Below are 27,064 nucleotides of genomic sequence, written 5' to 3'. Positions count from 1 at the left end.
TGTTGTTTCCTATGTTTCTCCTTCCTTTCTCACCCACTCACCCCCTTCTTTCTTTTGTTTTCTAGTGCTGATTGTGAACCACTAAATACATACATTTCTCTAGGTTGCAATGAAGGAGTCTACCACTTGAAAAACAGTGCTCCATTGATTGTATATTGGCAGTGTTTTGGATACCCCTGGTATCCCACCTTATAGCCTCTTGGCCCATGTTTGTACTCAAACTATTGCTGCAGCATCTAGCTGCCCGTGGATGTGATTCTGACAGCACTTTCCCTCAGCTACATCACATACACATCTTTCTCACTTTCTGTCCTGAGGCTTCACTGCTACTCTACATGAGATACCTGCAGCTCAGCAATTCTGAACCTGTGTAAACCTGGAGGTGAAAGAGAGTTAACATCCCTGAGGGAAAGCCTTGACCAGTGGGAGAAGAGAGCCAGTGGTTAATGTTTCCTTGTTCTGTCTGTTGGATGGATAATTCAAAGTGTGTCCTTCATAGCTCTTCAGAGGGTCCCCAACAAGATTGAGTCCCAGTTGCCTACAATAGTGAATTCTATATTAGTGCTTTTCAAACTTTAATGTATCTGCAAAACACTTGGGAGTCTTGTTTAAATGCAGATTCTAATTCAGTAAGTCAAGGGAGGATACAGAGATTGTGTATTTCTAACAGACTCTGGCTAGCTGACGCCACTTTGAGTAGTAGAGAGATAGAAAATACACCCATGAATTGGCTTTCCTTCCTTCCTTCCCTGTTGCACTCTTCCAGCACCTCAGATCCCCCAGGATCACTTCACAAATAAACTGTCTGCATATAAGCCTGTTTCTCTGGCTCAATTTTTAGGCAGAATCCAGGTTAAGAGAAGTAGTATTGACCCAGCAATTCTACTTCTAGAAATGTATCTTGTAGATATTTTCACATATATGTGAAATAATGTTGTATACAAGGTAAGTCATTACGACATAATAGCAAAACTGAAAACAATGTAAATGTCTTTAAGCAGAGGACTGGTTAAATGACTTGTGATATGTCTATATTATGGACGATTATATGGCTATTAAAACAGAAAAAATATATATGCTGGTAAGAAGAATATTCAAGATGTGTGCTAAGTGTAAAAGGGAAGATACAGAGTACTGTGCATATTAATGCCTTCATTTGGATAAATAAGCAGAAAATTACATATATGTTTTATTTGTATATGCATAAAATAACTGGAAAGATAAGGGAAAAAATAATATTGGTCATAAAATGGATGGTTTGGGGACAGGGAGGAGAGGAAGACTTTTCGTAGAATGTCGTTTATACATTTTGAATTTTTTTTTTTTTTTTTTTTTTGAGCAGTAGCAAGGTTTATTGTGAAGAGTGAAAGGACAAAGCTTCCACAGCGTGGAAGGGGACCCGAGTGGGTTGCCCTATATTTGAAATTTTAAAACTATGTGATTGTATTAACTGTTGAATTAAAATTTAAGTGTTTGGTCTAAAAGTATTACTTTCTTTTTCTTTGAATCTCGAGGTACTCTAGCATTTAATGTTTATCATATATTCAGATGAGTATGGAATAAGATCATGTATCACCTATGTTATTTAACTATGTCCATATAGTAGTTTTCCAAGCTAAATTATGACGGTTATACTCTGTATCTGTGGTTTTTTTAAAAATGCTACTGTCAGAGCACATTACATTATGTATATAGTAAGCACTTTGTAGATACCTGCCAAATTTATTTAAATACCTTACATTTGACTTCCTTACCAGAGCAGTGCCTGCAGTAGAACTGATTGAGCTTATTGTCTAAAACTTAGTAATTGCACAGTTATTCAGGAAGTCACTGGAAGAGGAAACGACAATGGTTCTAAAAATGAGACGAATTATAGCAAAGTATGACTTTTTTTTCTTTTACTCAAAGCAGTGGAAGAATATAATACATTTTTTAAGGATTATTGGCTGGGTGCAGTGGCTCACACTTATAATCCCAGCCCTTTGGGAGGCTGAGGTGGGAGGATCACTTGAAGCCAAGAGTTCAAGACCAGGCTGGACAGCATGGCAAGACTCCAGCCCTACAAAAATTTTTTTAGAGCTGGGAATGGTAGCTCACACCTGTAATCCCAGCATTTTGGGAGGCTGAGGCGGGTGGATCACTTGAAGCCAGGAGTTTCAGACCAACCTGACCAACGTGGTGAAACCCCGTCTCTACTAAAAATACAAAAAATTAGCTGGGCATGGTGTCATGCACCTGTAATCCAAGCTATTCACATGACTGAGACACAAAAATTGCTTGAACTGGGGAGGTGGAGGTTGCAGTGAGCTGCGATCGCACCACTGCACTCCAGCCTGGGTGACACAGCAAGACTCCGTTGCAGTGAGCTGAGATCGCACCACTGCATTCCAGCTGCGGGGTCTCGCTCTGTCGCCCAGGCTGGAGTGCAGTGGTGCAATATCGGTTCACTGCAAGCTCTGCCTCCCAGGTTCACGCCATTCTTCTCCCTCAGCCTCCCAAGTAGCTGGGACTACAGGTGCCTGGCACCACACCCAGCTGATTTTTTTTGTATTTTTAGTAAGGATGCCATGTTAGCCAGGATGGTCACAATCTCCTGACCTTGTGATCTGCCCGCCTCGGCCTCCCAAAGTGCTGGAATTACAGGTGTGAGCCACCGCGCCTGGCCAATACTTTTTTAAAAAAATAAACATGCACCTATGGTTTCAGCTACTTGAAAGGCTGAGGCAGGAGGATCACTTGATCTCAGGAGTTTGAGGCTGCAGTGAGCCATGTTCAAGTCACTACATTCCAACCTGGGTGACAGAGCAAGACTTGTGTCAAAGAAAAAAAAGAATTATTAGTAAATGGTTAAAATTTTTAGTTTTGAAGTTGAAAGATTAAACTTGTTATCTTAGAGATTTATTACTCTGTCTCCAATCACGTTAAAAGATCAGCAAATAAATTTTAGTGTCTACTATAACCCAGTTTTATACTAGGCCCTGAGGATACATTGGTGAGCTAAAACAGAGGTAGTTTTACACTCATTGAACATACAGCCTAGTGAGGGAGACAGACATTAATCATATAGTAATGTTCATGTTTGATTAATTACAAATGAACTCAGTGCTCTAACAAAAACGACAGATTTTCTTATAGTGTGTATAAAAGGAATCTGATGTAGATGTATGGTATCAGGGAAGATGTAGTGCTTCTGGACCTAAAAAAAAAAAAAAAAAAAAAAAAAACAGAGGCTGTGTAAAGTCCACATCATGCTGTCTGTGTTAGGTATTTCAGTCATTTCCAGATTTATCAATGATAGTCTATTGCTGTGTAACAAACCACTCCCGAACTAAGCGGCTTGAAAAGACTTCTCACAATTCTGTGAGTTCACTGGGTGATTCTTCTGCTGGTCTTGTCTATGGCGGCTGCATTCAGCTGGAGACTGAGCTGGGGGTCTGGTCCTCCTGCACCAAATGTTCTTCCTTACCAGGCTTCTTTTGGCCTGGTGGTCCCAGCATTCTCAGAAGGTAAAGACTGAAGCTGCAAGCCTTCTTGAGGCCTAGGCTCTAGAACTTGCACATCAACCCTGTTGGTTAAGGCAAGTGAAAAGGCTAGTAGTCTAGATTCAAGACTGAGGAAATAGATTCCACCTCTTGGTGGATGGAATTTGTGGCCATGTTTTTCAATTACCAGTCTGTCAAGTAACTAATTAATAAATAGTTATTTACTAAGTATTGCTTTAAGAACTGGAAATAAAACATGAATAAGATACAGTAATAAGTTGCCTTTTTTTCCTTTTCCTTGGAGTACATGGTATTTGTGCATTGTCATTCCACTTTCCATAGAGATCAATATTTGTGAATGTTTTTTTCCATGGTATAATAATGAATCATGAAACGAATAAAATATAAACAGCAGAGCCTTACCTAATTAGAGAAGAGGAGGAAAATCCCTGGGAATTATAAGTAATTTTTAACCTTTCCAAATTTGCGTGAAGAACACGTATTTTGTAGTCAGAAAAGAGTGAATGCTATGCTGGTGGAGCCATGCAGTTATGAATGATATCTGTAAGCACAGAAATTGCCTTAGTAGTGATAATCTTAGGGAACTCAAATTTTTCTTTGTAGTTATTATCACTTTGCTGTCAGGTTTATTTTAGCTACTTTTTTTTTCTTTCTTTTTTTTTTTGTTTTTTTTTTTTTTTTTTTGAGGCGGAGTCTTGCTCTGTCACCCAGGCCGGAGTGCAGTGGTCTGATCTCGGCTCACTGCAACCTCCGCCTCCTGGGTTCAAGCAACTCTCCTGCCTCAGCTTCCTGAGTAGCTGGGATTACAGCTGTGCACCACCACGCCTGGCTAATTTTTGTATTTTTATTAGAAGTGGGGTTTCACCATGTTGGCCAGGCTGATCTTGAACTCCTGACCTCAAGTGATCCACCCTCCTCAGCCTCCCAAAGTTCTGGGATTATAGGAATGAGCCACCGTGCCCCACCTGTTTTAGCTACCTTTTAAAGCTGGTTTCTTCCTAGCTCAAACTTTACCCTTTTGAATAATTCTGAATGAATGAGTAAATAAACATTATATGTAAAACTAATGACAAAGACATTAGCTACCTGGAATTTTGTTTTTGCAGGAAACATCCCACAACAACAAAAGTATTTGATTTGCTTAGAGAGTTACTTTATGAGCAGTAATACCATCTAACTTTTTCCAATTTTTTTTTTTAATCTAAGAATGATAAGAATGCTGCTTTTCTTCTGATGGAAAGTGACAGGCTAATCATCAGTTTACCCAGAGTGAAGTGGACAGAAGTGGCATTGACTATGGCGTCTCAGCTTCAAGAAAAATGCATTGCATTTATTGTAGAAAACTTCTCCAAGATTATTCAGAGTGAAAATTTTGCTCTTCTCTTACAGGTACTATGTCTAAAATTATATCCTATACTTAGTTCCATCTTTGTGTTCTGATTTCAGTTATGTAAGAGCTTTTAAATGCAGGTTGCTTTTGATTAAATTAATGTGATTTAAATAAACTCCATGGCAGATGGCATGTTTACATAGGATTTAAGGCAGTGATGGACAGGATTTTTGGCTCACAAGATGAGAAAGGCAAGAGGGACAGGTTTGAGTGCCCTGGCAAGGCACAATGTAATTCTGGCCAACTCTAGCCCTCCCTCAGCAAGCCACGTTTTAGAAACCAAAGTCATAAAGATGCTGTTTTGGCCAGTAATACAATTATGGTCCATGCAGAATTCTCTGTCTTATTGGGAAGCTACTTTCTCTAAAATTATTCATGGAATAAATAACTCCTATTGTTTATTTCTAGATTCTGTATTTAGGGCTATGTTGGCTTTTAAAAACTGTGTGTATATGCATATATGTGGATTTTTTAACAAAAGAAAGGGAAAAGACAAATATTTCTGGTTGACTTCATACAGCTAGTTATAATGATCTGTTAATGCCAGACTTTCACATTTCTTGTGCATTTTATATGTATTCCTCTTAAATATTAATTTATGTGTTTTATAGTCACAAGCAATGAGTAGCACAGCCGATCTGTTGGACACAATTTTCAAAGCAATTGAAGAAAATATCACCACTGAAAATAGTTGCTCTCTTCTTATGGCTCTGGACACATTGCTGAACTCTGACAGTACAAAGGAAATGGTACTGAATGTAATGAAATTTATTAAAATAATGCAATATTTGAACTAAGATTTTTAAATGAATGTGCATTTTAAATGTTGCATGGGTCATTGAAGCCAGGCAGTGGATACCTAGGGGTGGATTAAGATCTCTACTTTTGTATATGTTTGGAATTTTTTATAATACTAAATTTTAAAAATTCCATTTGTCTCCAAATGGACTTCTTATAAAAGTTTAGAAATTGGCACTTTGGCTGGGTAATTTTAAATGTAGTGTGACACTTAGCAATATTATTTGGCACAGCATAACTCTAGTATTTCTCCCTGGTCCTACAGTAAATTTTCTAGATATAAAATGTATATTTTAGAGTTTTTAATCATCAGTGTCTTTTATTTTTATAATCTTAATTTTTCTTTTCAAAAAATCATATTTTAAAATTAGGTGGTGAAGCAAAATTAAAATATTTATTTTTAAGTACAATTAATCAGTGGCCATTAATTAGGTAATTACAAATTATTGGCATTCTGTATTTGTTCAACAAAAATGGTTTTTAAAATATATCATATTTATTACTATTCCATAGAGCATTTGACCTTGTAATGTCATAGTTGATATGAAAAGGCTGCAGAAGGTGTTCATATCAAGGGCATTGGTGTTTTAAAATAACGTTTGGTTGAAAAGATGAGATTTTTTAGCTTTGTGTTCATTTATAAAATTTTGTTATTAATGAGTAAGCCTTCATAAATAACATGTACCCAACGATCTTAAAAATCTAAATGATGACATCATTGATCTAGCTTAGGAGTAAGTAGATTCTGAAAGGAATAATGACTGGTTGCTATGACAATGTGGCTCTCACCAGCTGCTGATTTGTTGCTTGAACACAGGGTTTTACGTGCAAGATCCAGGCTCTGCGTGATAAGCTGTGGATCTTCCTGGTTCAGTCTTTCTATGCTGTTCGTCACACAGAAAGCTGGAAGCTGATGAGCACAGATGATCAACAGAAAATCCAAGCAGGTACGTTAGCCTTGAGATATTTCAATTCTTATGTAATGATTGTTGTGACAGCAGATATTTTGAGGGCATTCTGATAAGTGGAAAGGTTAACATTTGTGTGCTTCTGTTGGATAATAGGATGCTAACTGAAACTGGTGCTCATATGTTTAGGCAGTTTTAATAAATCATGCCTTTTAGCTGTTCTTAGAAAATGAAACTAATTTCCTTTACATATATATATATATATATATCAATTTTTAATCTTACTATACATTAGCAACAATGTTCTAGGCAAATTTGCTTGCAAGCATTCTTGTGAAGAGATTAAAAGTGTAAGAAAATGTAGCCCACATAGAACAGAGTATCAAACATACTTTTTCCTCCTTTTTAAATATGTTTTGTCATAAAGCTTTTCCATCTTTTTCGTAAGACATGCTTTCTTGTGGTTTTGCTTGGAATAGATGGCTTTATTTCACAACTGATTGGTTCAGTGATGTGCAGTGTGCTATTGCGGACTGTCCCTCAGGAGCTGCACAGTGGTCCGTGACATTTAATAGGTATCATCTGAAACATTAGCATTAAACAAAAGATGTATAGTTTTCAGAACATATGTTTAAAAATATATATCAAAATAAAAATTCGAGGGTGTGGAACTAAAAATGGCTTCATGAGTATTTTTGGGTTAAAGCAGGTGCCTTAGAAAAAATACTGACATATTCAGTGTGTATAGTTTTTACAACGTTTTAAGAGACTAAATTTTATGAAGCAAACATTTTAGTACTGTAAAACATGGAAGCCATATCTGTTAAAATATATTTTGAGAATGCATAAATATGTTAAATTCTTTAGTGGTATCATCAGCATAGGATCTGCTTTTACATTATAAGCATTACATGATAGTGTAGCTAGATGTGATATGAAGAGCACTTTTCAAAAAAATTCCATTATTTTAAACAAAAATTATGAGAAGAAGTTCTTAGAAATTGGACATTTTTTTCCTTGTGACTCTTTCTCTGCTGATTTTTAAATGTTTTATTTTTACAAAATGTATGTAATGTGAAGTAACAAGATAAGATCAGCATTCCTTCAGTAGGTGTCTTTCAGCGCTCTCCTGATTAGTAGGAAACTTTGTTTTTCTCTATTTTAGAGAATTTCATAGTTAAGTTGAGCTTCAGTGTTCTTTAATTCTTCAAAGTGCTAATTAAAAATACATGTAAATACCCATATTTAAATAAAATGTTATTGGTAATCCAACTATCCAGCTAATCCAACAATCCTTTTTGAATTGTCAAAAAGGACTTTTCATTCTATTATGTTGAGTCAGTGTAATAATAATGTTTTAATCTTAAATAAGTTGAATTATGAGTCCTGACTTATGCATAATTACTTCCTCGGGAAACCTAGATAAAGGAATGGTTCTGGGTTGTCTGTTACTACATTTCGTATGTCATAGTTGAGTTACTGACTTTGGGGTGAAATTTTTTATTTTAATTTCTTCCTGTGTATTATTGTGCAGAGTCATTTGCTTACTGCAAATCAGTCCTATAGTGCCATTTTCAGGATCCTGCTTTGTCTTATAGCACATATCCTATAGAATAGAGATCATGGAAGATGCATGGTAGTTACAGATAATTTAATGCATTTTTTATTAGCTGATTTAATAAAAATCAAATAATTTTTGGAGATTACATATATTTCTTCAAAATAATCTTAAAGCCCAGTAACTGTCAAAAGAAAGAAATACATTTGCTAAACTATATTTGTAGCTCTCATATCATTATTTCAGCCTACATATTTTCCTGACATCTTTCAAATTCTTATTTGAATAGCATAGACATGAGTTCTGCAATAAATTCCCATATAAACCTAACTTATAAAAGAATTTTTATTTAATTATAAAAAGAATGATATTTTGAAGATTGTTTCTTGTTTTATTTTCAGTAGAACCTTATTTTTTCTTTTCTCTTTCCTCCTTCCTTGTTATATATATCTGCAAAACCAGAAAATATTTTTAACTTCAGAGTATTTTTATATTTAGTATAAACATTTTCTCATATTTAATAGCTTGTAGAATGTTACATTTGCCATAATCTGTAATTTTTTGTAATTTGGAAAACTAAATGAAACCAATTATCAAAATGTCATGGTTTGAGAAAATTCTCATGTTTTTGTAAATGTATGAATCTTCTCTGTGAGATTGTACAGTTCTTATTTATTAATTTTAATAACAGAAAACCTAGGGGCCAGAGAGTCAGATAGAAAATGAGGTTCTTTTAAAAAAAAAATCTAAAATATAATAGGGAGTTGTTTTGTATACTAGATTGGTTTCAGGTTTATTAAGTTATTTCCATTAAAATATGACTTTTTTTCTGCTGACATACTATTTTTCCTTTACTTCTAAGGTATAATAATGTTCCCTATAAAAATAAATTGCTGTTTCTTTCTACAGCTGCATTTGACAAAGGTGATGATCGAAGACTTGGCAAAAAGCCTATATTCAGTAGCTCACAGGTAAACTTTCTAAATTTTATAGGTACAAATGAAAAAGATAACAAATTATTTAAAGTTTATTTTATATTTCAGAAAAAGTTTAAAAAATCTGTTCATTAATTGAAGCTATTTCTTAATGGAAAATTTTTCTTTTTCTAAATCAAGTGAACATTTAATAAATGTTTTAAAGTGAATTTTTTATATCCAACTGGCATTGGAAGTACCTACCTTTTTCATTTCCTTGAAAACCTTTTTGGCAGCTAACAGAACTATTTCAGTCTATTGGCAGTTGTTTAGAACTATAGACCTAATTCAATGTCTATTTTTCTAATTAGCCTACTTCTTAAAAAAGAAGATTTTAGGCCAGGCGTGGTTGCTCACGCCTGTAATTCCAACACTTTGGGAGGCCGAGGCGGGTAGATCACCTGAGGTCAGGAGTTCGAGACCAGCCTGGCCAACATGGTGAAACCCCATCTCTACTAAATATACAAAACTTGCTGGGCATGGCGGCGCACACCTGTAATCTCAGCTACCCAGGAGGCTGAGGAAGGAGAATCACTTGAACCTGGGAGGCAGAGGTTGCAGTGAGCCGATATTGTGCCATTGCACTCCAGCCTGGGTGACAAGAGCAAAACTCCGTCTCGAAAATAAAGTTTTTAATTCACATAATATATTTTTGGTGTTTTTGAAAAAAGCAATTAGTACTAAGAGTACAACTGTGTTTTACTTTAAAAGTTACTTGTTATACTTATATGAGGTATCTAAAGTAGTTGAACTCTTAGAAGGTAGTATTGTGGTTGCTGAAAACTAGGGGGAGGGAGAAAGGGGGAGTTGTTCAATGAGTACAGAGTTTCCATTTTGCAAGTTGAAAAGTTATCTGTTGTGCAACAAAGTGCATGCAGCTAACATTACTACACTGTTACTGAAGTGTATTAAAGAGTACTTAAGTATGTTAAATGGTTAAGATGGTAGATGTCATGTTTTATGTGTTTTTTGTTTGTTTGTTTTACCATCCACAAAGTTATTTGTTGTTTTCCTTATAACCTGAAATAAATTTTTCTTCCCAAAAATGTTATTAATGATGGTTAGGGTTCCAAACTAACTTACAGATGTTCACTTTACCAATAATATATTCAAAGTACAAAATTATTCTAACCTTCTCTGTGTGGTACAATGATAGACATACATTGAGAGTTCCAGTTTGGAATGCAATGAACATATTGCCCTAGCAGAGTGGAATAGGAAATCCTTTTTTCTTCCTCATCAGCCAGTTGATAGGAACTAATGCAGCTCCAAGCCACCACCAAGAGTTCTCATGGCTTGAGGAAGAAGTCAAGCTCCAAATGTCTTGAGTGAGAAACCAGGAAACTGGAGTTTTTGCCAGTTAACCTCTTAGGATTGTTTCCAAAGTGCATTTCACAAGATATGAGCTCCATCTAGCATCAACTATAAGTTGGAGAGTTGCTACACACACCATAGTGCCTCTTTTTTTTTTTTTTTTTTTTTTTTTTTGAGATAGAGTTTGCTCTTGTTGCCCAGGCTGGAGTGCAATGGCACGTTCTTGGCTCACCGCAGCCTCAGCCTCCTGGGTTTAAGCAGCTCTCCTCCCTCAGCCTTCCGAGTAGCTGGGATTACAGGCATGTGCCACCACACCAGGCTAATTTTGTATTTTTAGTAGAGACGGGGTTTCTCCATGTTGGTCAGGCTGGTCTCGAACACCCGACCTCAGGTGATCTGCCCGTCTCGGCCTCCCAAAGTTCTGGGATTACAGGCGTGAGCCACCACGCCCAGCCCCATAGCTCCTCTTATAGACCGATGATGCATATTACACCTTGAAAGTGCTGAGAAACACTAAAGAACTACTTTTGAATTATTGCATCCAAAATTTCCCCCAGTGTTACAGCTATGGAATAAGACTAGGGTTCCCTCATCCCCCTTTTTTTTTTTTTTTTGGGACAGAGTCTCGCTCTGTCACCCAGGCTGAAGTACAGTGGCGCGATCTCGGCTCACTGCAAGCTCCACCTCCCGGGTTCGTGCCATTCTCCTGCCTCAGCCTCCCGAGCAGCTGGGACTACAGGCACCCCCCATGACGCCTGGCTAATTTTTTGTATTTTTAGTAGAGATGGGGTTTCACCGTATTAGCCAGGATGGTTTTGATCTCCTAACCTTGTGATCCACCAGCCTCAGCCTCCTAAAGTGCTGGGATTACAGGTGTAAGCCACTGCGCCCAGCTCCCTCAACCCTTTTAAAACATATTATATGATTCTACAGAACATACTCTAGGAAATGGTGCACTAGGACATTTTTTTCTGTGTTCCCTGTTATCCCCGTGTTTTTTAAAGGCCCCGAGGAATTAACCTACTTGCCTTCCTTTCCCCTGCTACCAACCAGGCTTTTCCTCCTTCCTTGCCTTATTGCAAAATAGAACAAGGTTTCATTATTTTTCCTCATCCTCCTGACTTTGTGGTTGTCTAAGTCTTTTTTCTGTTAAGAACAGTTGGAAGGAAACAGTTTCCTTCCCAATGGGAAGGAAGTAAGTTTCCCCCAGAAAGACAGTGATATGCTGAAATGGATGCTGGACATAAAATAAAGAGTTCAAATTTTGACTTTACATTTATTATGTGTCATCTGTGAGTCTCAGTTTGCTTATTTATAAAATGGAGTAATAAAACCTCACAGGATTATTGTGAAAATTACATGAAATAATTTATGTGCAATTACCTGGTATGTAGTAAATGCTCAATAAATGTGGAGCAAATAAATGTGTTTTCCAAACAGGGATGAGCTATCTAGGAGGTGGGAGAAAGTTTATCAGATAAGACAGGGAACAGGTTTTTTGTTTGTTTTGTTGTGGTGGTGGTTGTTGCCTGCTTCATTTTTCCATCATAGAGCAATTTAAGAAGAATGCTTAGTACCAAAGTACTTAAGAATAAAATATATGATATCTGGGATTTGCTTCAAAATAAAATAGGAGTAGGTGTGTATGAAACAAAATGGGAATTAATAATTAATAATTTTTAGAGCTGGTTATTAGGTATGTGAGGATTCATTATACTCTTCTGTCTTCTTTTGATTATGTTTAATTTTTCCCATTTTTTGAGACAGGGTCTCACTCTGTCACCCAGGCTGGAGTGGCATGGCGTAATCACGGCTCACTGCAGCCTTGACCTTCTGAGCTCAAGGGATCCTTCCACCTCAGCTTCCTTAATAGCTGGCATAGGCCCAAATTACCATGCCTGGCTAATGTTTGTGTTTTTTTTTGTAGAGGCAGAATTTTGCCATGTTGCCTAGGCTGGTCTCAGACTCCTGGGCTCAAGCAATCCACACCTGGCCTATTGTGAAATTTTTCAAGGCATACAGCTATACCGTATACTATATAGATTTCACCCATAGCATAATACTTCAAGATGCATAAATTCAAGGATAGAATAAATTAAGTAGAGTTAGTGTTAAGAGGGGGAAGGAGTTCTAAAAGCAGAAGTCAGCCTGGTTTTAGGTATTAAAAATAGAGAAATGTTATTTTTTGAGCTAAGATTTGAGCAAGAAAACAAAAAATGAGGACTAAGTCTATTTGAACTTTTTAATAGAATCCTGGAAGACTGCTGTGAATAGGACCAGTCTCTACCCTGTGGACAGGCATAAGCTGAGACCCAAAGCTGTTAATAATTTCTGAAATGTCCCAGGTTGGTTAGAGGCAAAACTAGGACAAGAATCTAGTGGTTGCTTTATCACCATGCTTTCCTTTTGTCTAAATTTAACCAAGTTATTTATTATGTATTTTTTTGTGTGCACACACATTCATATATGTTATTTTATCTTTGACAACTTTTAATGTAATTGGAAGCTTTTCGTATTTAAAAATAGACCTTAAACTGCATATCAAAATATACAATATATGCTCAGTGTTAACAACATTACGTTTTTTGTTTGTTTGTTTGTTTGTTTGTTTGAGTATCCAATATGTGATATGGTGCTGAGGGATATGAAAGATGAAGAGAGCACAGGCTCTGCCTCAGACCTCTACAATCTCATACAGCTTCCAAAGGGAAAAAAAAAAAAAACCATTTGCATACTTACATAAAGAATGACAATAGGACAGGCACGGTGGCTCATGCCTGTAATCCCAGCACTTTGGGAGGCCCAGGTGGGCAGATCACGAGGTCAAGAGATCAAGACCATCCTGGCCAACATGGTGAAACCCCGTCTCTACTAAAAATACAAAAATTAACTGGGCGTGGTGGCGCATGCCTGTAGTCTCAGCTACTCGGGAGGCTGAGGCAGGAGAATTGCTTGAACCTGGGAAGCGGAGGTTGCAGTGAGCCAAGATCACGCCACTGTACTCCAGCCTGGTGACAGAGCAAGACTCCATCTCAAAAAAAAAAGAATGACAATATTGGCTGGGCACAGTGGCTCATACCTGTAATCCTAGCACTTTGGGAGGCCGAGGCAGGCGATTGCCTGAGCTCAGGTGTTCAAGATCAGCCTGGGCAACACGGTGAAACCCTATCTCTACTGAAATACAAAAAAAATTAGCCGAGTGTGGTGGCGTAGTCCCAGCTACTCGGGAGGCTGAGGCAGGAGAATTGCTTGAACCTGGGAGGCGGAGGTTGCAGTGAGCTGAGATTGGGCCACTGCACTCCAGCCTGGGTGACAGAGCAAGATTCTGTCTCAAAAAAAAAAAAAAAAAAAAAAAAAGAATGACAATATGATCTTAAAATATTATTCTAGAATTTCTACCAACTTAAAAATTTTCTTTGTTCCCTTTCATATCAAGGTTGGGTCTAAGGAAAATGATGAAGTAGGTACGTTTATCTTCAGTGCCATTTTATTTGTCCCTTTTTAGGCTATTTCAACTATTTTTAGGATCCCTTTTCCTTCACTTCCTATAGCCAGCCAGTGCTGTACTAGTATCTTATTTGTCCAAAAACCAAGCTTTGCAGATGTAGTGTATTGATGTGCTGTGCTTCCTAGGAGCTTTAAAAAAAAATTTTTTTTTTAAATAAGGACTCCAAGAAGTAAAGTATTCTTCCCACAGAGGATTAAGTCTTTAATGATAAAATTTCTGGCACTTGGGATAAGGTTGAAGAGAGAATTTTTATTGAAAATCTTTATAATGTTCCCTCAAATTATGCCATATAGATGACTTCGGTGTGAGGTTAAATCATGAGTTCAAGTCCTGGTTCTATCCCTCACCAACCTGAGACCTGGGGTAAATCACATACCTATTTTAATCCTCAATTTATTGTCTAAGAAATAGAAACAGCCCCAGGAGCTATTTCATGGGACTGTTGTGAGGTTTAAGTGGGATGATGTATACAAAAGATGTAGTATAAAACATGGGAGTAAGTCTTCTAACAAATCTTGGATATTATCATTCCTGAAGGCATCCTGAATCTTTATAGACATTAATTTATACCAAAACTTCATACATTAAAAAAGCATTCCTGTTATTTATTTAATTTAATAGAATAGCATGCCTTTAAAATAAACACTTATGCTGTATTTCAGATTTGATTAAGGTAGTCTGAGACAAAGTTTTGATCCAAATGATCAAAGACAGTTCAAGCTTTGACCTTAAATCAAAAATTGAACTTTTCTATTTTTTTCTTCTTTGAAAGACTGGCTTTTGGAAACATATAATATTATATGTTAAAGATTTCAGTCAAATTACAAAGTATTTTTTTTTCTTCTTTATAGCAAAAGAAACAAGTTTCTGACTCTGGTGATATAAAAATCAAATCTTGGAGGGAAAATAACAAGAAAGAGTGTTGGAGTTATCTCTCTACTAATAAAAAGATGAAATCCGATGGATTAGGAGCATCTGGACATTCATCAAGTACCAATAGAAATAGTATAAATAAAACTCTGAAGCAAGATGATGTAAAGGAAAAAGATGGTACAAAAATAGCATCTAAAATTACAAAACAACTAAAAACTGGGGGAAAAAATGTTTCTGGAAAGCCCAAAACTATAATAAAATCCAAAACAGGAAATGGTGATAATGCACGGTTGGGAAACATGTCACCTAGACAAGTTGTAGAAAGATCAGCAACAGCAGCAGCAGCAGCAGCAACTGGACAGAAGAATTTACTAAATGGAAAAGGAGTGAGAAATCAGGAAGGGCAAATTACAGGTGCCAGACCCAAGGTACTCACAGGAAACTTAAATGTGCAAGCCAAAGCAAAACCTTTGAAGAAAGCGACAGGGAAGGATTCTCCATGCCTCAGCATCGCAGGACCCTCCAGCAGATCCACAGATTCAAGTATGGAATTCTCAATTTCCACTGAATGTCTGGATGGACCAGAAGAAAATGGATCAATAGGAGAAGAAAAGCCTTCTGGACATAAACTATCCTTTTGTGATTCTCCAGCACAGATGGTGAAAAACAGTGTAGATAGTGTCAAAAATTCCACTGTAGGTGGGTTTTAGCACTGTAATTTTTAATATCTCCTGACAGTTAAAGTTCCTTAAAAAAACAAAAACCTAAACCTGTATTTGGGCTTTTATTTAGTTTCAAATGCCAACAGAATACTTATTTATATGTACTTATGCAAACTGAGAAAAAAATGTAGTCCTTCCCACTTTAATATTTCATTTTGTTTATAGTGTCTAACCAGTAAACTTATACATATTTGTTACATATTTAATGTATTCTATCTTATGACTCACTTTTTCTTAATTTTTAGCCTTAAAATCTCGACCTGTTTCAAAAGTTACCAATGGAACTTCCAATAAAAAAAGTATTCATGAACAAGACACTAATATAAATCACAGGTAGGTCTTCATTCAGTGTTTTAACTTATCTGTTAGCTTTCTCTCAAAGTTAATTATATACTAACTGCTAGCTAAATATTTTTAAAATATCTTTTATTTTTTGTTAAAAAAATTTAGTGTATTTACATAATTTAACACAGTTTATTAAAAGAAATTAGTATATGCAAAATGAGGCACAATATTTAAAAGAATATCAATGTGTACTATGGTATATGATTATGCATTGCTTTATTATACTTGATCTACAGTTTTATAAACTTAAAGACTTATGAGCATATGATTTTTCTATTTTCAGGAGAGATGTATTTTTTATTTCTTGAAAAAAAACTGTTTCAGGTATCAGTCTTTTAAAAAGTTCATGTTTTGGAATCTCAGTGTAATACTGAATGCAAATAATTTTTCTTAGTGTACTAAAGAAGGTCAGTGGCAAAGGATATAGTGAGCCAGTACCACAGGCAATTTTGAAGAAAAGAGGAACTAGCAATGGATATGGCGCAGCTCAGCAGAGGACAAAGAGTACCCCATCTAATCTTACTAAAACTCAAGGTAAAGCTGAAATAGTACTGGATATCTTGAAATTATTTCCTTGTGTAAACTGGATAAGCCAAACTCTGATTTGGAACTTCAGGAGCAAATAAGCAAAATATGGTTTTACTCATTTTGTGTTTGTTTCACACCATAGAGATGAGATTGTATACTTTTCAGACAGGTGTTTTGGGATGTAGGTTTGGTTTTGTTGTTTTGTTGTTGTTATTGTTGACACAGGGTCTCGCTCTGTCACCCAGGCTGGAGTACAGTGGCATGATCACACTGCAATCCTCCTTCGTCTGCCTCCCAAAGTGTTGGGATTACAGGCATGAGTCAACACACCTGGCCTCTGTTTGGTTTTATTGTCTCTTGTGAGAGAAATAATTAAGGGAGTCACTAGTTTAGCTGCATTTCTGGTCCTTTTAAATATTATGCCCGTGTTTCTTGAAAGTTCCATTGTTAATTATAGGAATTTCATTTGTAAAACTGGCACTAAAGAACTCTTTAAAAAGTAATAGTGTAGGCAGGGTGCAGTGGCTCACGCCTGTAATCCAAGCACTCTGGGAGGCCAAGGCAGGTGGATCACCTGAGGTCAGGAGTTCAAGACCAGCCTGACCAATATAGTGAAACCCCATCTCTACTAAAAACACAAAAATTAGCCAGGTGTGATGGTGTGTGCCTGTTGTCCCAGCTACTTGGGAGGCTGAGACAGGAGAATTGCTTGAACCTAGGAGGCGGAGGTTGCAGGGAGCCGAGATCGTGCCTCTGCATTCCAGGCTGGGTGACAGAGCGACACTCTTATCTCAAAAAAAAAGATAATAATAATAATAATGCAGTCTAAACAACTATGATACATAAGGAGGAAGAATTTCCCTTCCAGAATCTGTGTGAGTCCATTGGTTTTCAGTGTTCTGAAAAGGAAAAGAGTACTGATCAGATTGCATAATTTGCTAACATAATAACTGATTTTCAAAATTGCTTTTATGTATCAAGCATTCACATATGTAAAAGCAGTTTGTAAAATCCTAAAAACAGTTTTGATTTGGATTATGAATTATTACTGAAAATCAATTAAAAATAAGGCAGAGAAAATATTTTCATACCCTAGTAATAGCTAAATATTAAACATTTAAAAATATTTGATAATTCTGTTTGACAGATTTGAATGTCCAAAATATCATCTCTAAGACTTTCACCAGTGTAAACAAATGGATTCCCCAAATTAATCCCCTTCTTTCCAGTCAGCAGTTCTAGTTTCCACTGGAGATCTAAGTTGTTAACCCTAATGAGCTACAGTAGTAATAATCTGGTTATGACAAATTGGTTTTATTCATGTTTGAAGAAAACAACTGCAACAATTTTAACAGTTCTATTTATTTTATATTTAGCTTGATTCTCCTTTTCAGCTATATAGAACACACTGGTTTTTTTTTCTCCGAAAACTTCAAAGGGAAGACCTTTCTTGCTCCTTTGGTAAAAGAAAATCCGATTTTTTTACCCTCATACATTTTTGCAAATCCAGTTTTGGCATAAAAATCAAGTCTCTTTACTTGAGGAAGAGAGATCCTATTTTAGTAATTTTTACTGGGACCCTGTAGTAGTCCCTCTATATTTCTAATTGAAATTTTTTTTTTATTTTATCATGTAACTGATTCCTAATCTGTGGTTGTCCATTTGATCATAGATATGTTACCCTTCCATTGTGGTCTTGATTTTATTTTTTCTGAAGTAATTTTAAAACAAATATTAAATTTTACTCACAAATTGGAGGTGATAATACATTTCTGAATATACCCTCTTACTTTTCTTAGGATCCCAAGGAGAGTCACCAAACTCAGTAAAATCTTCAGTCTCTTCAAGGCAGTCTGATGAAAATGTGGCAAAGTTGGACCATAATATGCCTACAGAGAAACAAGCACCTAAGAGAAAAATCGTCAAGCAAGTACACACAGCTTTGCCTAAGGTTAATGCAAAAATAGTGGCAATGCCTAAAAATCTAAATCAGTCAAAGAAAGGTGAAACTTTGAATAATAAAGATTCAAAACAGAAAATGCTTCCTGGACAGGTTATGTCAAAAACTCATCCTTCCTCCCAAAGACCTTTAAAAAGTGAAACATCTATTGTCCAAAAAAGTATGTTTCATGATGTGCGTGAAAATAACAACAAGGACAGTATTTCTGAACAGAAGCCTCACAAACCTCTCATTAATCTTGCATCTGAAATCAGTGATGCAGAAGCACTTCAGTCATCCTGCAGGCTTGACCCACAAAAGCCATTACATGATCAAGAAAAAGAGAAGTTGGTGTTAGAATGCCAAAATATTTCAAAGCTGGATAAATCATTAAAACACAAACTGGAATCCAAACAGATTTGTTTAGATAAAAGTGAAACAAAATTTCCCAATCACAAAGAAACAGATCATTGCAATGCAGCTAACATATGTTGTCATTCTGATGGGAGTGATAATGTAAATTCAAAATTTTATAGCACCACAGCCCTAAAATACATGGTTCCAAATCCAAATGAAAATTCCTTGAACTCTAATCCAGCTTGTGATTTAGACTCAACAAGTGCAGGGCAAATCCATTTGATATCAGATAGGGAGAACCAAGTAGTGAGAAAAGATACAAACAAACAATCAAGTATTAAATGTGTGGAAGATGTTTCACTGTGTATTCCTGAAAGGGCAAATGGTACCTTAAATTCTGCTCAAGAAGACAAAAAATTGAAAGTTCCTTTGGAAGGACTGACAATTTCTAGTAAGTTGTCTGATGCCTTTGCTATGGATGAAGACAAACATGCTACAGCAGACTCAGATGTTTCCTCCAAGTGTTTTTCAGGACAGCTGTCAGAAAAAAATTCTCCTAAAAATATGGAAACATCAGAATCTCCAGAGAGCCGTGAAACTCCAGAAACTCCATTTGTGGGTCACTGGAATTTGAGTACTGGTGTTCTGCATCAGAGAGAGAGTCCTGAATCTGATACTGGCAGTGCTACCACATCCTCCGATGACATAAAGCCCAGATCTGAAGACTATGATGCCGGAGGGTCTCAGGATGATGATGGGTCAAATGACAGAGGTATCTCTAAATGTGGCACTATGCTGTGCCATGATTTTCTTGGAAGAAGTAGCAGTGATACCAGTACTCCTGAAGAATTAAAAATTTATGATAGTAATTTAAGAATTGAAGTAAAAATGAAAAAGCAAAGTAGTAATGATCTTTTCCAAGTTAATTCAACAAGTGATGATGAAATCCCTAGGAAAAGGCCAGAAATTTGGTCTCGATCTACAATAGTTCACCCTAGGGAAAAAGAAACTATTCCACGAGGCAGTGTCCAGTTTGCTCAGGAAATAGATCAAGTATCTTCTTCAGCAGATGAAACAGAGGATGAAAGATCTGAAGCTGAAAATGTTGCAGAAAATTTCTCTATATCTAACCCAGCTCCTCAGCAGTTTCAGGGAATAATTAATTTAGCTTTTGAAGATGCAACTGAAAATGAAAGTCGTGAATTTTCTGCAAATAAAAAGTTTAAAAGGTCAGTTTTACTTTCAGTTGATGAATGTGAAGAGCTGGGATCAGATGAAGGAGAAGTCCATACTCCCTTTCAGCCTTCTGTAGATTCTTTTTCACCTTCTGATGTTTTTGATAGCATTTCTCATGAACATCATGGAAGGACCTGCTATTCCAGATTCTCACGAGAAAGTGAAAATAATATTTTAGAATGTAAACAAAATAAAGGCAATAGTGTATGTAAAAATGAAAGCACTCTCTTGGATCTTAGTAGCATTGACTCTTCAAGAAAAAATAAACAGAGTGTTTCAGCCACAGGAAAAAAGAACACAATAGATGTCCTATCCAGTAGAGGCAGACACCTTCTTCCAGAAGATAAAAAAGTAAACAATGGAAGCAGTGTAGATAATGACATTCAGCAACGCAGCAAATTCTTGGATAGTGATGTAAAATCTCAAGAAAGACCATGTCACTTGGAGCTTCATCAAAGAGAACCCAATTCTGACATACCAAAGAACAGCTCTACAAAATCTCTAGACTCCTTTCGGAGTCAAGTTCTGCCTCAGGAAGGTCCAGTGAAAGAGAGCCATTCTACAGCTACTGAAAAAGCTAATATTGCTTTATCTGCAGGTAATGTACAGAAATAGAAATGCTAAATGCATAAGAAAATAAGTTTATAAAATTTTAAAGTTGTATGAAGCCCTGAATGTTATATTTTAGTCAGATAGAATAATTACTTAAGCAACAGATTAAAATTTTAAATGAAAAATTTCTTAATATGAAAATTAGCTAGTTACTCATTCTTTATTGTTCACTTAAAATCCTAATGAAGAAGTAATATATAGTAAACATTTTGAGTGTTATATAGAGCTAACCTACTAAGAGATTTTACATGAGAGAATAAATAGAAAACCTTAGTTTGCTGCTATTTAGTTATTTATGTATAATTTAACACAAGAATTCTTGACTATTGGAAATTTTATTATACATTGGATATGATTTATAGACTTGATAGTATATTAAAGGCCTGTGCAATAACTCTAGTAATATGTAACTAAAAGCACTGAACTATTTTGACAACTAGATTGATTTACAATTTATATACATTTTACAGAGATTAAAATTTTCAGGATCTCTCTATTCTAAAATTTTCAAATAAAAAGATAAATTTCCTAAAAGAGATTATATTTAGAAGCAATGATAATATATGAAAAAAGCCCAGGCTTATTTCATATTGTTTAGATGATTTTCTGTCTAATTGTTTTGTGTTTTTTGTCTTCCTTATTATAGTAATTCAGACTAATGACCCACATTTAAAATATGCAATAGTTGCTAACTGAGTAGCTATTGTGTATTATAACTAAGAAAAATACTGATCAGTAGTTTCCTGTTCAGCAAAATCGGAAGAATAAGGAGGTCTTTGAAGTTGTACTTTTTTGTTTGTTTGTCTTTGCTTGCATCTTCCTTTGCATGTGCAATATACAAATAAGCCTTTAGGTGAAATGTATTTATCCCCCCCCCCGCTTTTGCAACGGACTTAAGTCATCATCAAAACACTATGTCTTTTTTTTTCTCTTTTTCTATTGTAGTGAATTAGATATATGTGCACATTCTATGTTTATGTTTAAATAATTTGTTTTCTGTATCACAAGTTTTCAAATTAAACTATGGAGAATTATTGTTAGTTGCCTATGTTGATTTTGCTTCTAAACGTTACCCTTGAATTTTTAACACAGAAAAATGCCTCAAAAATCTTGTCAATTTTGTATAGATGTTATTTTTCCCATTGTGGTGGTGGTGTTTTTTTTTTTTTTGGACTATCACTGTTATATTGTGTTAATATTCTACAAAACTCTGAAGGGTACCAACGTGCAATTTTTACATTGTGTAGTATTATGAATTATTTCAGGAGACATAGATGATTGTGACACACTGGCACTAACCTGCATGTATGACCATCGGCCTTCAAAAACCCTGTCTCCAATATATGAGATGGATGTAATAGAAGCATTTGAGCAGAAAGTGGAATCAGAAACACATGTTACAGATACGGATTTTGAAGATGACCAACATTTTGCAAAACAAGATTGGACACTACTAAAGCAACTGCTCTCTGAACAGGATTCAAACTTAGATGTTACAAATTCCGTTCCTGAAGACTTAAATTTAGCACAGTATCTAATCAATCAGACACTACTTTTAGCGCGAGATAGCTCAAAACCTCAGGGTATAGCACATATTGACACTTTGAACAGATGGAGTGAACTAACATCTCCACATGATGATTCCTCAGCGAGCATCACCATGGCTAGTTTTTCCTCTGAAGATTGTTCGCCTCAAGGGGAGTGGACAATTCTGGAACTGGAAACTCAGCATTAAGTGTTAACATTTTGGAAAAATTTATGCCACTCCTTTATTTTTTGATGCCTATATTATATCCAAATGATAATTGCATTAGCCAGATATAAACTTTCCTTAATATTGAGTCTTTCCAATTTAATGAGGTAAACATAGTTTATTTATTAATATATCACATACAGAAAAATGTTTTTCTAAAGTTTTTGAGCATGTTTTCTATAATTATTAGAAAAATTAGAAGACTTGTAAGGAAACCTTTGCTTCAGTTTTCCTTTCCTAACTGATCATTTGTTCACTTGTTCATTATTCAAGAATTTAAAATGTGAATGCACAAGTAGATCAGTCCCTTTACTTTTTGCTCTGCATATGGTAACATAGTAATTTAACAATAAAAAACTTACTGTGCTTGTGTCCATTCATGTAGAGTTTTCTGTGAATAACATTCAAACTCACATTTAGGTGATTGAGGCTGATAGCTGAGTGTTGGGAAAAATCTTAGCTTTCCCAACAATTCAGGCCCAGGAAATTCTGAAGCAAGTACATCTCAAATTTCAACCACATCATTGCTAAAACAAGAGAAATGGAATTTCCTGTCTCTCTCTTTTGGGGATATATCCAGAGAAGAGAATCTGCCCTTGTTCAAAAGCATAAACTTCCTTTACAGGTAGTCGCTCATTCTCCATTTTCTATTCCATGTTAGGGATATGTTGGAACTGCACCTGCAATAAGCCGGCACTTAATATAAACTTGAAAACAAGCATATGAGGCAACTGAGTTATGGAGTTTAAATTGTGTGTATGTGTATGTATATGCATACACACACTCATGTTTGCTTTCTTGGTGTGTCAGTATACGCCAGTTCCTTATTTCCTCAGTCAGATTGTCTTTCAGTCTGTAATTCTGGTAGTAAGTCAAAGATAAAAACCTTTGCTACAAAATGCTTCTTGTTAGCGAGTACTTGGGTATTCTTGATATTGGAATTTTGATATTGCCTGTAGGATTATGGGATTTCATAAATAAGCCTCTCTCAAAGCTTTGTGACTCATAATTCTCTGAAATATGTCAGAAGTAAGGAAATAGTTTAGAATCCCTTTACTAAATTAGTGAAGTCTTCAAAAAATAATATGATCTATAACTGTATTGAATACCAAGTCATTAATGCACAATTATTTGTTCTAATAACATAGTTATGTTAGGGTTAGCTGCTCATCTATTATACCATAAATTTACTATGCCTTTTTTAAAACTAGCCCTGTGAAGAGGAGCACTTGTTCAAGAAACAGTTACTAACTCATTCATTCAAAGTCAAGAAACAGGCTCTGGATTTAGGCATTTGGGTGTAAAGAAAGTAAGACTTGATTCCTGCCCTAAAAATAAATAAATAAATAAATAAATAAATAAATAAAAAGTTTCTAATAAGGGGACATGGGAGGAATAAGAGAAAGCTCAAAATATGGTATTATGAAAACTTTGTAACTTAGAGCTGGATGGGAATTTAGAGATTATTTCGTCTTATCTCTTCAAATTCCAAAGAAGGGCTCTGATGCCCAGAGGAATGAAGAGCTTGCCCAAGATCCCACAGCTAATTTGTGGGCTAGGATTCAATATCTGTAGCCCACAATAATACCACTTTGTTATTGTTTTTACCACACAACACACTTTATTTTTCTCACAAACCTGAGATCAAATACACTTACAGGTAGTTTGCAGTACAAATAGTTTGCAGTGTAAAGAAGTATTATATGATAGAGTCTAAAGACAGCACAAATTCCCAAGACACTGTTTTCTTTTTCTTCAAATGTGAAACTTTTTTTTTTTTTTTTTTTGAGACAGAGTCTCGCTCTGTCGCCCGGGCTAGAGTGCAGTGGCCGGATCTCAGCTCACTGCAAGCTCCGCCTCCCGGGTTTACGCCATTCTCCTGCCTCAGCCTCCCGAGTAGCTGGGACTACAGGCACCCGCCACATAGCCCAGCTAGTTTTTTGTATTATTTTAGTAGAGACGGGGTTTCACCGTGTTAGCCAGGATGGTCTCGATCTCCTGACCTCGTGATCCGCCCGCCTCGGCCTCCCAGAGTGCTGGGATTACAGGCTTGAGCCACCGCGCCCGGCCTCAAATGTGAAACTTTTAAGTGTTATTTTCAGTAAACTTCCTCAGAAGTTCACAAATTTATAATTGAAAATTTCTTTTCCCAGTTTTAAGGTCTTAAAATCTTCTTAAACTGCTAAACATTAAAATCTACTGAGTTTCGCATCACATCTACAAGTAGATAACTGACTAGGAAGGCATTTTGCTTATGTAGTAACCACCCAGAGAATTTCAGGACATACTGTGTTTCCTTTTTTTTTTTTTTTTTTTTTTCTTTTTAATTTATTTATTATTATTAAACTTCAAGTTGTAGGGTACATGTGCACAACGTGCAGGTTTGCTACATATGTATACTTGTGCCATGTTGGTGTGCTGCACCCATCAACTCGTCATTTACATCAGGTATAACTCCCAATGCAATCCCTCCCCCCTCCCCCCTCCCCATGATAGGCCCCGGTGTGTGATGTTCCCCTTCCCGAGTCCAAGTGATCTCATTGTTCAGTTCCCACCTACGAGTGAGAACATGCGGTGTTTGGTTTTCTGTTCTTGTGATAGTTTGCTAAGAATGATGGTTTCCAGCTGCATCCATGTCCCTACAAAGGACACAAACTCATCCTTTTTTATGGCTGCATAGTATTCCATGGTGTATATGTGCCACATTTTCTTAATCCAATCTGTCACTGATGGACATTTGGGTTGATTCCAAGTCTTTGCTATTGTGAATAGTGCTGCAATAAACATACGTGTGCATGTGTCCTTATAGCAGCATAATTTATAATCCTTTGGGTATATACCCAGTAATGGGATGGCTGGGTCATATGGTACATCTAGTTCTAGATCCTTGAGGAATCGCCATACTGTTTTCCATAATGGTTGAACTAGTTTACAATCCCACCAACAGTGTAAAAGTGTTCCTATTTCTCCACATCCTCTCCAGCACCTGTTGTTTCCTGACTTTTGAATGATCGCCATTCTAACTGGTGTGAGATGGTATCTCATTGTGGTTTTGATTTGCATTTCTCTGATGGCCAGTGATGATGAGCATTTTTTCATGTGTCTGTTGGCTGTATGAATGTCTTCTTTTGAGAAATGTCTGTTCATATCCTTTGCCCACTTTTGGATGGGGTTGTTTGTTTTTTTCTTGTAAATTTGTTTGAGTTCTTTGTAGGTTCTGGATATTAGCCCTTTGTCAGATGAGTAGATTGCAAAAATTTTCTCCCATTCTGTAGGTTGCCTGCTCACTCTGATGGTAGTTTCTTTTGCTGTGCAGAAGCTCTTTAGTTTGATGAGATCCCATTTGTCAATTTTGGCTTTTGGTGCCGTTGCTTTTGGTGTTTTAGACATGAAGTCTTTGCCCATGCCTATGTCCTGAATGGTACTACCTAGGTTTTCCTCTAGGATTTTTATGGTATTAGGTCTAACATTTAAGTCTCTAATCCATCTTGAATTAATTTTCGTATAAGGAGTAAGGAAAGGATCCAGTTTCAGCTTTCTACTTATGGCTAGCCAGTTTTCCCAGCACCATTTATTAAATAGGGAATCCTTTCCCCATTTCTTGTTTCTCTCAGGTTTGTCAAAGATCAGATGGCTGTAGATGTGTGGTATTATTTCTGAGGACTCTGTTCTGTTCCATTGGTCTATATCTCTGTTTTGGTACCAGTACCATGCTGTTTTGGTTACTGTAGCCTTGTAGTATAGTTTGAAGTCAGGTAGCGTGATGCCTCCAGCTTTGTTCTTTTGACTTAGGATTGTCTTGGAGATGCGGGCTCTTTTTTGGTTCCATATGAACTTTAAAGCAGTTTTTTCCAATTCTGTGAAGAAGCTCATTGGTAGCTTGATGGGGATGGCATTGAATCTATAAATTACCTTGGGCAGTATGGCCATTTTCACGATATTGATTCTTCCTATCCATGAGCATGGTATGTTCTTCCATTTGTTTGTGTCCTCTTTGATTTCACTGAGCAGTGGTTTGTAGTTCTCCTTGAAGAGGTCCTTTACATCCCTTGTAAGTTGGATTCCTAGGTATTTTATTCTCTTTGAAGCAATTGTGAATGGAAGTTCATTCCTGATTTGGCTCTCTGTTTGACTGTCACTGGTGTATAAGAATGCTTGTGATTTTTGCACATTAATTTTGTATCCTGAGACTTTGCTGAAGTTGCTTATCAGCTTAAGGAGATTTTGGGCTGAGACAATGGGGTTTTCTAAATATACAATCATGTCGTCTGCAAACAGGGACAATTTGACTTCTTCTTTTCCTAACTGAATCCCCTTGATTTCTTTCTCTTGCCTGATTGCCCTAGCCAGAACTTCCAACACTATGTTGAATAGGAGTGGTGAGAGAGGGCATCCCTGTCTTGTGCCAGTTTTCAAAGGGAATTTTTCCAGTTTTTGCCCATTCAGTATGATATTGGCTGTGGGTTTGTCATAAATAGCTCTTATGATTTTGAGGTACGTTCCATCAATACCGAATTTATTGAGCGTTTTTAGCATGAAGGGCTGTTGAATTTTGTCAAAAGCCTTTTCTGCATCTATTGAGATAATGATGTGGTTCTTGTCTTTGGTTCTGTTTATATGCTGGATTATGTTTATTGATTTGCGAATGTTGAACCAGCCTTGCATCCCAGGGATGAAGCCCACTTGATCATGGTGGATAAGCTTTTTGATGTGCTGCTGAATCCGGTTTGCCAGTATTTTATTGAG

General features: G+C 36.3%; 1 protein-coding gene across 2 annotated transcripts in view; it reads left to right on the top strand.

Annotated features, from left to right (window-relative positions):
* The window catches only part of BTBD8 (BTB domain containing 8), a 99,437-nt gene extending 76,743 nt beyond the window's left edge, over positions 1 to 22,694 (top strand). Inside the window, exons 10-18 of one of the 2 annotated variants that reach the window (XM_073008582.1) lie at positions 4,710 to 4,892; positions 5,505 to 5,642; positions 6,509 to 6,638; positions 9,067 to 9,128; positions 14,805 to 15,525; positions 15,794 to 15,881; positions 16,288 to 16,427; positions 18,221 to 20,551; positions 21,831 to 22,694. In XM_073008582.1, the coding sequence (XP_072864683.1) occupies positions 4,710 to 4,892; positions 5,505 to 5,642; positions 6,509 to 6,638; positions 9,067 to 9,128; positions 14,805 to 15,525; positions 15,794 to 15,881; positions 16,288 to 16,427; positions 18,221 to 20,551; positions 21,831 to 22,300 (4,263 nt within the window). In that variant the 3' untranslated portion in view covers positions 22,301 to 22,694. Of the gene's footprint in view, positions 1 to 4,709; positions 4,893 to 5,504; positions 5,652 to 6,508; positions 6,639 to 9,066; positions 9,129 to 14,804; positions 15,526 to 15,793; positions 15,882 to 16,287; positions 16,428 to 18,220; positions 20,552 to 21,830 lie in introns of both variants that reach the window. The other variant, XM_073008581.1, reaches the window with a different exon arrangement.
* The last annotated feature ends 4,370 nt before the right edge of the window (positions 22,695 to 27,064 follow it).

Source organism: Chlorocebus sabaeus, chromosome 20 (genome assembly GCF_047675955.1).
Source record: "Chlorocebus sabaeus isolate Y175 chromosome 20, mChlSab1.0.hap1, whole genome shotgun sequence".
Classification (NCBI taxonomy): Eukaryota; Metazoa; Chordata; class Mammalia; order Primates; family Cercopithecidae; genus Chlorocebus; species Chlorocebus sabaeus.
Note: the sequence above shows the minus strand (reverse complement) of the source record. Positions and strands in the feature narration are given on the sequence as shown.